Below are 12,773 nucleotides of genomic sequence, written 5' to 3'. Positions count from 1 at the left end.
GGATAGGATACAGAAGGACCTAGACCAATTGGAAGATTGGGCCAAAAGGAATCTGATGAGGTTCAATAAGGATAAGTGCAGGGTCCTGCACTTAGGACGGAAGAACCCAATGCACAGCTACAGACTAGGGACCGAATGGCTAGGCAGCAGTTCTGCAGAAAAGGACCTAGGGGTGACAGTGGACGAGAAGCTGGATATGAGTCAGCAGTGTGCCCTTGTTGCCAAGAAGGCCAATGGCATTTTGGGATGTATAAGTAGGGGCATAGCGAGCAGATCGAGGGACGTGATCGTTCCCCTCTATTCGACATTGGTGAGGCCTCATCTGGAGTACTGTGTCCAGTTTTGGGCCCCACACTTCAAGAAGGATGTGGATAAATTGGAGAGAGTCCAGCGAAGGGCAACAAAAATGATTAGGGGACTGGAACACATGAGTTATGAGGAGAGGCTGAGGGAGCTGGGATTGTTTAGCCTGCAGAAGAGAAGAATGAGGGGGGATTTGATAGCTGCTTTCAACTACCTGAAAGGGGGTTCCAAAGAGGATGGCTCTAGACTGTTCTCAATGGTAGCAGATGACAGAACGAGGAGTAATGGTCTCAAGTTGCAGTGGGGGAGGTTTAGATTGGATATTAGGAAAAACTTTTTCACTAAGAGGGTGGTGAAACACTGGAATGCGTTACCTAGAGAGGTGGTAGAATCTCCTTCCTTAGAGGTTTTTAAGGTCAGGCTTGACAAAGCCCTGGCTGGGATGATTTAACTGGGAATTGGTCCTGCTTTGAGCAGGGGGTTGGACTAGATGACCTTCTGGGGTCCCTTCCAACCCTGATATTCTATGATTCTATGACTAACATGGCTGCTACTCTGAAACCTGAAATATATCCAACAGCTCAGGGAGGTTTTATTCCCCTTTTCTCACCTGTAATAAACTGGTTGGTCGGCTCGATGCCCTCTATCTTCACCCCTGCAATCCAGGTCTGGGAAAGGGGAGAAGAGCCCCAGGATCTGCCTCCCATTTCAGACCCGGAAGGGGATGTGGAGAAGCACTAGAACTGCAGAAGGAGTCGGAGAGCAGTGAGGGCCAAAGCGTCACTGGCCGGCGTTGTACAATTCCCAGCTGGGCAGACCTGGGGCACCAGGTTAACTCATTCGAATTGTTCAGGGCCGGGTTCAGGCTGGGGACTCCGCCCCACCCAGCAGCATTTTATAGCGTGGGCACAACTCTGCAGTTTGATCTCGGGTCCAAGCAGCGTGTCTGCTTTGGGGCCAAAATCACCCACCCCGACTGGTGTCCCTTGCAAACCCCCGGGATCCTGGGGCCAGTCTCGTGATCTTTAGACGCTCGGAGCGGGCACCGCTGCCAGGCGCCCTGCCCCAGCGCTTGGCTCGGGGAACCCAGGCACCCCACCCCCTCGGCCGGGTCGGCCCCCGGGGACACGCCTGTTCCACAGCCCTGGCCCCGGTGGCGGCTGCGCTCGGTGTACGGCCCTCGCACCGTGTCTATAGGGGGCGGGCCGCAGCGAACAGCTCCCGCGGCCCAGGGCCCAGTCCACCCCAGTTCTACAGCGTCCCTTACTCAATGCGCATGCGCGGAAGGCTTCTTTACGCGCGCGCGGGGGCGGGGCCGGGGGCGGGGTCGCTTTGCGGACGTGGCGGCTGCCACAGGCCGCCCCGCGCGGAAGGAACCGGTGAGCGGCGGTCGCCCGCCGCCATTGCCATGAAGAGTTCCTGGGGGAGCGGCAGGTAGGTGCTGCCTCGCCCTGGCCCTGCTTCTCCCCGCGGAGAGGGACCGGCACGGCCGCCCTGAGCCCCCGCGACCCCTGGCATCGGCGGCGGTGGGGGGACCGGGTACCAGCTCGCCTCGGCAGAGCCTCCGCCCGTCCCCAGTGTAACGCCACATGTGCAGCGCCGTGCGCAGGCCTCTGCTGCTGATTGGGCGCCGGGAACCAGCGCAGCGGGTGGCGAGGGGCGCTGGGCGCGGTTGAAGGCTTTGCCCCGGGTGGCAGGTGTTTCTCTGTTGTCGTTAGAGGCGTCCCGAGAGAATGGCCGGGAGGAGCCAGCCCCCGGCCGGAGCCCTGCCCGCCGCGGGCGGCAGCCGCGCCTACCCGTTTGGAAACGGCCTCCAGGCGGACGGCGAGGCGCAGGAGGAGGACGGGGAGGTGTCCGAGCTGCGCCCAAGAGGGAGGGAGAAGGTGCGACGAAGCACCTCGCGAGACCGTCTGGATGATATTGTGCTACTAACGAAGGACATCCAGGAAGGCGAGACGTTAAACGCGATAGCGCTGCAGTATTGTTGCTCGGTAAGTCTGGTGTACAGAGCGGTTCCCAGCGCGGTTCGTCATTTTGCCCACGAGCCGCTCAGGCCCAGCGGGACGTGTAGAGTGTTCCCTACAGAAACTACACAACAGGAATGCTAAGATGCATGAGTATTTAAGCCCCCCGAAAGCAAGAAATACCCAAGCGAAGGCTGACAAGGTGGGCGAGGTAATATCTTGATCGGACAACTTCTGTTGGTGAGAGAGACAAGCTTTTGAGCCATACAGAGCTCCTCTTTGGACCTGGAAAAGGTACTCGGAGTGAATGACTAAAGAAATGCTACAAAATATTAGTATATGCCTTACGAAAAAAGGCTTTAATGTTTTAAACTATTGGCTTGGCTATAATCTTGAATGTATGTAGAGTAGCACTTTTCATCCAAATAGAACCTAGAATGATTAAAAACTTTACTGTGTGTAAAATATGCTGACACTGCACATCTCTGAACTGTAGCTCCCTCTGGGTTAATATATGATAACTCTTCAACAGCACATAAGACTACAACAAAAGGACTTAATGTTGTAAGGCGTGTATTGTCGTCACATTTTCATTCCAAATCTTCATACCACATTTTACAGATTTTATTCTTGAAAGCATTTCCCGGATGTTATGCATTTTGGGGAAAAGTGTGGTGTGTCTGAGAGACAATGTGCAGCTGCATCTTAAGTCTGTAGGACAGTGCATAGCCACAAGTGGGCAGACTTGTAATAGAACAGCCTGCATGGAGATGTTTCTTGATTTGGATGCCTGACAGTATAACAGCAGTGCTCACTAAAAGTTTTCGTATGGTACTTTAATTTTTTAGAAAGAAAAAGAGAAAATAAGTAACTTGCTCTCCAGGACTCTGAAATTCTGAAGACTAGCCATAATGGGTATTAGCTCCTAGTGAGGTTATTTACATGTGCTATTTGGCCAGACATCGCTAACCTCCCTCCCTATGCACCTTAGGAGGGCCAAGAGAACACTCTTCTTACATGCGCCTTAGGGTGCTGCCAACTTTGCAACATTTCCAGTTTTAGGATTTTAACTTGCATGAGTAGTGTTTAGCTTCTTGGCAGTCTTGCGTAATCTACTAGTATTGAGCCAAGGGCTTCTGCAGAGCTCTTGCCTCAGCTAAGGTGAACCTTCAGTACATTTCCCACTTTGTAGTTAAACTAGCTGTACATGTGTGGTAGTATAGCCTTCTTGACCAGAGTAGTGAGAAACTTGCACAAAATCTGAGCTACATTTGCTCATGCAGCTTTCAAAAGCTCGTAACTTGGTCAATAAAAAACAATTTTCTAGAGAATGCTCAGGGGTGTTTTTTTCATGCAAAATGTAAACATTCAACTCTCTAGCCATTTTGACTGTAAAGCAATTATAAAAAAACTCAGTGAGTGAAACAGAAGCCTTATTTATTTGTTCTCAAATGTTTTGCTCCTGTTCTCGGGGGTGTGGGATTGGTGGGGAGGGAAGAGAGCTTGTCTGCAGAGACCAAATCTGAGGAACTTTCATCTTGTAAGATGAAAAGTTTAAAAAAGTTAAGTATCTGAACACTTGTTTTAACTGAAATCTATTTTTTTTAACTACCCCTTTAACCATTTTATTTCCTCTCCCTCCCTTCACAAGCTTACTTTTTTGTAGCTGTCTTGGACTATTTTTTGTGAGAGTTAATAAGCGGAGCTCTTAAATCTGTAGGAAACCCTGCCCTTTCTCAAAGAGAGAGGGGGCATAGGAAGACAATGCCCTGAATTATGCCTATTGCTGCACTTGGCAATACAGAGGCAGAGAAGAAAGAACTATACTAGGTGAATTAGGGTGATTTTGTAAAGTAGGAGAACTTCTATCTACCTAGATGTTCTAGAATAACCAAACCACATTTTACAGTAATAGTATGTCTGTTTGCAAAACACTTCATAAACTAATGGTCGTCATTTCTTTGAAAGGGAGGAGTATTATTTCCATTTTTATAAATAGTTAATGAGATAAGGCTGAGTGACTTTTTTTCCCCAAGTTCAGAGGGAGTCAAAGTGATTATTTGCATTAGAATACAGTTCCCGCCTTCCAGTCTATACTTCAGTTCTTGTCTGTTTCAAAAATTTTGTTTGTATTTGGAACTTTGATTCTCTGTCTTGCATCAAAATATTTTTGATTGGGTTCCATTTATAATGTGGAATTTCCCCTTTTAGGGGGTGTACACTGTCACTGAGGGTGGCTAGAACTCTTCTTCAGGTTTATTAAACCTGTTCATGTTTAAACTACATTGCTTTATTTATTTATTGTTCTTCAGGTTGCAGACATCAAGAGGATTAATAATCTTATCACTGACCAGGATTTTTTTGCACTCAGATCTATCAAAATTCCAGTGAAGAAGTTCAGTTTATTGACTGAAACTCATTGCTCTCCAAAAGTCAAGCAAGTTTCAAGATCCTTATCTTCTACTCAGTTTTCCCCAGAATTCCAAGAAACATCACCAACTTCTGATTCATTTTCCTGTAATGAGACTGTTGGCAACTTCTTGAAAGAAGTGGATCGCGATATAGAACAAATAGTAAAGTGTAACGATACAAAGAGAGAGAATCTTAATGAAGTTGTTTCTGCCTTATCTGCACAGCAGATATGCTTTGAACCTGATGCTAAAACCAAAAAGCGGAAAGATCCCTATTATGGAGCAGACTGGGGCATAGGATGGTGGACAGCAGTGGTGATAATGTTGGTGATTGGTATAATAACTCCAGTTTTTTATCTCTTATATTATGAGGTTTTAGTGAAAGTGGATGTTAGTCACCATTCTACAATGGAATCTGCCCACTCACTAGTCACAGCACCATCGCAACAAAAACAAATTGAAAATGGAATAAATCCAGCCAACATCATGAATGTTGAGAGTGAGGAAGAGCTTCAGCATTATAATGGAAAGTCCCAGGAGACTGTTGTTCATAGACATATGACATAACTTTCAGACGAAGAGAGAAACAGAGAATGCAAAATGCATTTGGAGTGCAAAGAATAGATATGACTGATGTATACATTCCTTCTTTTGGGGCAGTATTAAAGTACAAGGATGCTTTGCTTCCTTTATTTAAATAGTTGTGAGAACCTGCCACATTTACATAGGAGATAATCCTTCTGTGGGTCATTTAAACTGTCAAGCACGTTAACAGGTGACATTACCAGGTTTAATGTGAGATTGTCATGGTATAAATATGTATGTAAACAGGTGTTTTTTGAAAGGCTTTGCACTTTTTTCTATTTAAATATAACCTGGTTTTGGTTTGGTTTGTTTTTAATTAACAATTGCTGTTAAGGTGCAGTTCTGACAAACATGAGATAAATGAGTACAATTGACTATAATTTGCTATCTGAAAGCATCTGCTTCAGCATGTTTAATTTAAAATAAATATAGTTTCATGCTTTATTTATAATATATTTAATGGCACATGCTAGAGAGGCTATCTTAATATCCCAGTGTATTGCTATCAACTGAAGAGATCTACTTCCCGCTTCATAATATATACCACAATACATATTTAGTGTATGGCTGGTGTAAATTCTGTGTATAAAACCTTTTCCATATATAAAGTTCAAACCACTTTTTTCCTTAGATCAGTGTGAGACTTCCTGAAGGGAAAATGAATATGTTGGGCTGAGAGCTACTGTGGACTAACTAGAAAGATATACTACATTCAGTTTCGTAGGCTGATAGAGCACTGCTTATGTTGAACCTTTTTTTTGCACTATGACTACTGCCTTACGTAACAGACATCAAGTGGTGAGATTGCAAAGACATTTCATAGAAGGTGGTGAGCTTTTCACCATCAGTGCACAACCAAACAGTTCATTAAATTCCTCCTTTTTGAGTATAAGCAAATTTACTGAAGTAAGGCCCAGTGTTCAGGCTGGGTCTCGTTTTCTGCCTGCGCTCCAGTCAGTAGACTCATAAGCACTCTTTTTAAATGTACTTCAGAAGCTTGCTTGAGGTCACTTTGTGTATAAGTAGGCTATGCTCTGATGCCTAAACACAATCCAGTTGTTGAGACAGAAGTCTTTGTCCTGTGTAATAATTAGCTGCTTAAATTTGAAGAAACTAGAAATTGGCTAAATAACATGTCGTTTTCTGTTCAACTACTTGTATGGCAAAACAATCCAAGAGGTTTAGCATTTCCTTCAATGACTCCTTACCTTTTTTGTATTATTAAGGAAATGTCACTCTCCTAGTTACATCTTACAGTGCAAAAAGCTGGTTTTCCTCAGTTGAAACAGCTGGTGGTTTCAGGTGTCTTGAGTGGACGAATATGGTAGTCTGTAGGAGGGCTTCAGACACACCAATCTTTTCTGACTCACTCCCACAACACTTCAGAGGGAAACCCTGTGGCATCTAGCAGAGAAATTTGGCCTGCAGTGAGGGTGCAGCTACTGGCAGTGCCTTACTGCACCCATGATCCTTGTCAGCCATTCTTGTGCTCTTAAATTTCTTCCCCTGAAGAGGGCTGGTCCCTGCATTTAGCAGTCACCTAAATTTTTCCTAAGAAAGTTACAGTAGAGAAGAGGGAAATGAGTTTTGAACTTACTAATTTTTCTTTAAAGAGGAAAGGAGAGGTATTCCTTTATGGAGATTTATTAAAAATTGAATTAAGATAGTGCTTAAACTTACACTAAATCCCATCATATTTCCTCCCTGAAGCAAGGTTCTCACTGTTACCCTCCACTCATAATTATTTCACCATATGAATAAATGGATAGACTTTGGGAGCAAAAGAGACTTGAGTGAAAAATACTTCCCTTCAATGTTTTGTATTTAAACAGCATCTTGACCAAGTGTACAGTATAAATAAGTGATTCTGAGAAATGGACATATTTTTAAGAGATGCAGTACTTATAAACACTTTTTCTCATGTTTGAGGAATCTGATGTCTTACAGATTTTAAGGAGGGCAAATAGAGCCTCTTGTTAAATGAGGCAAACGTGGTTCACTGACTATTTTTATTTAGAAATTATAAAACTTGAGAAAACAAAAATTGCATTTTAAGGCTCAAGTGGTCTAAAATTTGATGGTAGGTGGAAGTACACTTGGGGCTATTTTGAATTGTTAAAGTGGCAGCTCTCAGAAGAATTTGATCATGCAAAATTTCTTCCAGAGAGGACCAAACTAGCTATACAAGTAGAAATTATTTAATATTTGTTTTAGAAATAGTTACAAAAACTCTTGTTACAAACATAATAGCAGCTTTGCTTCTATGGTCAAAACATTAAACAGCTAGTTGTAGTTTAGAAACAGTTGAGATCGCTTTAATCTAGGATTTCAACATTACTTTTAAGGTACCTTAATAGAAATCATATCTATGTAGGATCTGGAACTCTTTAAGCATAGAATACAATTCTGTGCTCTGAACAAACTTAGGCTTGCTCTTTTTGCTTGCCTTAACTAGCCTCTTGTCTACTGTGTCAATGATTAGTTTTGGAACTACAAAATGTTAATTCTTTATAGTGTCAGAGATTGGTCCTTTCATCACAATAAAAGGCCCAGAAGAATTATTAACAACATGAAACCAGCTTGTTTGGGATTTTCAAAAGATACATTGCATACTAGTTATTTTCTGTAAGTGTGACTCATTGCATACACACATGAGCAGCCAAAAGAAAATACTAAATTATTAAAATTTTGGTAATAAATTATAAGGGTCAGACTTGGTCATACCTTGAATTAGAATCTGAAAGGGTTCTATACTGTTAAAATACAAGTAAAGAGACGTTGCTACTTATGTTGCTCTGTGGCATTGTATACTGAGAGCCTTTGTTTATTTACATCTCACATAAAATAAAACAACCCACAAGTTTGAGTTAAGGTCTGAGAAGACTTGTGGCTTATTGTCAATGAGTTCTTCCTTTTATAAAAAAAAAAAAAAAAAAAAAGTGTGCTGCAGCAGAGGTATAAACCTTACCTTTTAAAGTTGGTTTTGAAAAAATACTTAAGAAAAAACTTCTTGTTTTGAGCAACATTCAGTTGGCTTATATAACAACATTTTTAAGACCAGAAAGTTAATTTTATCAGAGTTTGACACAGGTTTCCCTTGAATATGGGACTTCTGTTAGTATTAAAGGGAGTTGCCTGCATTAATTTCAGTTTGCTTCTCTGTGGGTGGTGGTGTTCTGTTGCAATTGTACTATGTTTTCCAAACTACTATGGCAGATACTGCAGTATCAACTGTAGCAGTGAATAACTATCTGGTTGCTCTTTGTGATATAGATTCACACTTAATAGTTAGAAGTGAAGTGGTAAAGCCAGACTCCTGTCAAAGCTGTTTTAACAGGGAAGTTGGAATTGGGGGAAAAAATTTATTACACAGTGAATTCAAGTGAAAAATCATGCTTTAGATTAAATACAAAACATTGTTTGCTCAGGAAGTCAATTTTTAATCTAAGTGCATATTGCACTTTGGCACATATGTAAATGCTTTATTTAAATCTGATATATTTTGGAGTACACTACCACAAATGGTCTTTGTATAACAAAGTATTTTATACAGGACAAAATGTAATTAGATGTGAAATAATGCGGTGCTGAAGATGTAAGCCTCTTATTAAACCTTTTGTTCCTTTCACTTGCTTCATAGTTTTGGGAGAGCTCTGAGCATTCTAATAAAATATTTTTGTCTGCAGCGAAATGTGAACTTGACAGTATGTTCTTGTCCCTGCATCTACTTTCCTGAGGAAGTTGCACACTTGTCTCTCAGGCTGATATTGGTTAACCTATGTACAACCTCAAACTAAATTCCTTAGGCTGGTGAATATCTCTGTTTATATATTGTGTAGAGCTCAGTAGAATATTTACATCTAATATGTATTATGACATTACAGTATGGTTATTCACCTCCTATTGCAGGGTTTCTCAAATTGGGGGTCGAGACCCCTCTGAGTGTCTCAAGGTTATTACATAGTGGGTTGCGAGGTGTCAGCCTCCACCCCAAACCCAGCTTTTCATCCAGCATTTATAATGGTGTTAAATATAAATTAAAAACCCTTTTTAAATATAAGGGGGGTTGCACTCAGAGGCTTGCTACTGGAAAGGGGTCACCAGTACAAAAGTTTAAGAATCACTGCCCTATGAGTAGACTCTCAATTTCAGATAAATGACTACCCTTGACCTAGTTTGGATGTTCTAAAAACCATTAGCTTCATGAGGTGAGTGAAGCAGTTATAAAAAATAAGCCCAAGAAAAGTAACCCAGTTATTAGTGAAGCTATTTTTCAGATGCCAACATTTTCACAGGCTGGCAAAACTACGTTTCCAATGGTATACCATACTAGGTTCGCCTGCCACTGTCCTAGGAATTTGCAGCTGAAATCCCATTTTACTTTGTAAAATTGTTCTCCAGAGTCAGAAGTTTTCTCAAACCCAAGTAAACAATGTTTTGTTCACTGTGCTAACATGGGGGAATATTAACTATATATAGTTAAAGGGACAGTGCCAATTTGGAATGCTATCTTAAAAGTAGTTCCATGTTTCATTCAGACCCTGAACAGTATAGTTCAACTCTATCATCTTCATCTTTCCCTATAAGAGGTAGACTTTCACAGGCATGCTGCTCAGTTCAATTCTTGTAGCAGACCCTGTTCAATAGAGAGAACAATATAACTTTACCAAGCTTTATTCTTAAAGGGCTGTGCTAAGGTATGGTCATGCCTGCAGTGGTTAGCTGCATGGTTATCCGTATTCACTACCAGCCATGGTAGCTGCTATAGCCATAACAGCCACATTTCTCTATGGAGGGGTAATGCAACATCTCCCCCCACCAGTTGTTCAGGGATGGAATGGAAGGAGGTCTGTCTAAAGGGAAAGCCATAAATAGCTCCAGAATCACCTGAGTACATGTGGTACAATGTACAGATGGTAAAGCTACCACTAAGTTATTGGTGCCTTGTCACTGAAAGGCAGCCTTGGGTTCAAGGCTTGACTACAGACAAAAAATGGTAACGAGGGTATCCTCAAACTTAAATTGGCTAACACAACACCCTTGATCCACACAACCATATTGTTTTCAGTAAACTACATAAGCAAATTCTCCAAGTCACTGAGATCTGGGCCGTGTGTGTGTGTGTGTATGGGAGATATTTGTCTGTAACATTACACCTCATCTTTCTCCACATTCTAGAGACATACTTATAAATGCAGTTTAAGTTCTATTTCCTGTGTGTCTTCATGTTGATTGACACTAGAATGATTCCTGGCTTCTGGCAGAGTCTGGAATTGTTAGGAAATAGCTTCAGTGTTCATGGTGATGTGAGAGAGACAATGGTGTTGAAGAGTACCTCAGCGACCTCTACTGATGACCCCATTCCTGTACATTCAGGCCCTCAAATACTCTTCTCCTATTCTGCTCCTGGTACAGTAAACTCCAAGCACAAGACAACTTACCCTGAGCTGGGTTCAGCTAAAGTCTACGGGCTTGATCTAGTAATTAGTGGATTAGGTTCTATAGCCTATGGAGGAGATCAGACTAAATCATAATGGTCCCTTCTGGTCTTAATTGTCCATGGAGATGGGGGAACCTATCTGGATAAATATGAATTGATGTCCCAAACATCAAAAAAGACAGCTGAAGAAACTCAGCTGCTGCCTCTTGAAACCATGCCCTGCTCTTTGTCTTGACTAACCATAATTTTTTTGGTGGAAAGTCATTTCTGAACACGTTAAATCTTACTGCCTCGCGTTGGACAATGAAATAAGGTGGTTTGTCTCTCCCTTTATATTTGTATACTCTTTCTTCTGATTGCATTGTATCTCACTATTTCCTTATTCTGTGATCTTTGACTGCATTTGATAAAATCCTGCCTTCCTTTTTCACATTTCACCTAAGGAAGCAGTTGTTGGCACAATGGTTCTATAAGTCTACTTTATAGAATCATAGAACTGGAAGGGATCTTAAGAGGTCATCTAGTCCAGACCCCTGCACTCATGGCAGGACTGAGTATTATCTAGACCAGAGATTGGCAACCTTTGGCATATGGTGCATCAGGGAAATCTGCTGACGGACCAGGACGGTTTGTTTACCTGCAGCGTCTGCAGGTTCGGCCGATCGCAGCTCCCACTGGTCGTGGTTCGCCGTTCCAGGCCAATGGGGGCTGCAGGAAGCAGAAACGAGCACATCCCTCGGCCCATGCTAATTCCCGCATCCCCCACTGGCCTGGAACGGCAAACCGCGACCAGTGGGAGCTGCGATCAGCCAAACCTGCAGACTCTGCAGGTAAACAAACTGTCCTGGCCTGCCAGCACATTTCCCTGGCAGGTTGTGTGCCAAAGGTTGCTGATCTAGACCATCCCTGACAGGTGTTTGTCTCACCTGCTCTTAAAAAAAACTCCAATGGTGGAGATTCCACAACCTCCCTGGGAAATTTGTTCCAGTACTTACCCACCCTGACAGGAAATTTTTCCTAATGTCCAACCTTAACCACCTTTGCTGCAATTTAAGACCATTGCTTCTTGTCCTATCCTCAAAGGTTAAGGAGAACAATTTTTCTCCTTCCTCTTTGTAACAACCTTTTATATATTTGAAAACTGTTATGTCCCCTCTCAGTCTTCTCTTCTCCAGACTAAACAAACCCAATTTTTTCAGTCTTCCCTCATAGGTCATTTTTGTTCCTCTTCTCTGGACTTTATCCAGGTTGTCCACAACTTTTCTGAAATGTGGCACCCAGAACTGGACACACTACTCCAGTTGAGGCCTAATCAGCAGAGTAAAGCAGAAGAATTACTTCTTGTGTCTTGCTTACAACACTCCTGTTAATACGTTCCAGAATGATGTTTGCGTTTTTTACAAGTGTTACACTGTTCACTCTCATTCAGGTTGTGATCCACTATGACCCTGAGATCCCTTTGTGTAGAACTCCTTCCCAGGCAGTCATTTCCCATTTTGTATGTGTGTAACTGATTGTTCCTTGGTAATAGGAGCATTTTGCATTTGTCTTTATTGAATTTCATCCTCTTTACTTCAGACCATTTCTCAAGATCATTTTGAATTTTAATCCTATTCTTGCACTTGCAACCCCTCCCAGCTTGGTATCATTTGCAAACTTTAAGTGTACTCTCTATGCCATTACCTAAATCACTGATGAAGATATTGAACAGAACCAATCCCAGAAATGATCCCTGTGGGACCCCACTCAATATGCCCTTCCAGCTTGACTGTGAACCACTGATGATTATACTCTAGGAAGTTTTCCAACTAGTTATGCACCACCTTATAGTAGCTCCATGTACGTTGTATTTCTCTAGTTTATTAGGATCAGCTGCAGCTACCCGTTGCTCTGCCTGATGCAAGCAGAACCTCTGGAGTGTTCAAAAAATGGTGACTTTATTATGTCATCCGCTCAGCTTCTCTCTTCCTGAGTTGGAGCAGGAGCCCACATGCAAGGATGGGCAGAGAAATAACTGGACATGCCATGGCCATGTAGAGGCAGCCTATTTGCATAAATGCAGTTTGGGTG

General features: G+C 42.6%; 1 protein-coding gene across 1 annotated transcript; it reads left to right on the top strand.

The window, feature by feature from the left end:
* Positions 1–1,617: 1,617 nt before the first annotated feature.
* On the top strand, positions 1,618–8,954 carry LYSMD3 (LysM domain containing 3). The gene is made up of 3 exons (XM_073344459.1): positions 1,618–1,737; positions 2,024–2,294; positions 4,580–8,954. The coding sequence occupies exons 1-3, from the start codon at positions 1,712–1,714 to the stop codon at positions 5,243–5,245; spliced, it is 963 nt and encodes a 320-aa protein (XP_073200560.1). The 5' UTR covers positions 1,618–1,711; the 3' UTR covers positions 5,246–8,954.
* Positions 8,955–12,773: the final 3,819 nt, after the last annotated feature.

Source organism: Lepidochelys kempii, chromosome 5 (assembly GCF_965140265.1).
Source record: "Lepidochelys kempii isolate rLepKem1 chromosome 5, rLepKem1.hap2, whole genome shotgun sequence".
Classification (NCBI taxonomy): Eukaryota; Metazoa; Chordata; order Testudines; family Cheloniidae; genus Lepidochelys; species Lepidochelys kempii.
The sequence above is the reverse complement of the archived record's forward strand: the minus strand, read 5'-3'. Positions and strand labels throughout refer to the sequence as shown.

Excerpts from the sequence above, each read along its gene's own strand:
- LYSMD3 (XM_073344459.1), top strand. The coding sequence starts at position 1,712 with ATGAAGAGTTCCTGGGGGAGCGGCAG. Across the intron at positions 1,738-2,023 it reads AGTTCCTGGGGGAGCGGCAG|GCGTCCCGAGAGAATGGCCG; the intron begins GTAGGTGCTGCC and ends TTGTCGTTAGAG. Across the intron at positions 2,295-4,579 it reads CGCTGCAGTATTGTTGCTCG|GTTGCAGACATCAAGAGGAT; the intron begins GTAAGTCTGGTG and ends ATTGTTCTTCAG.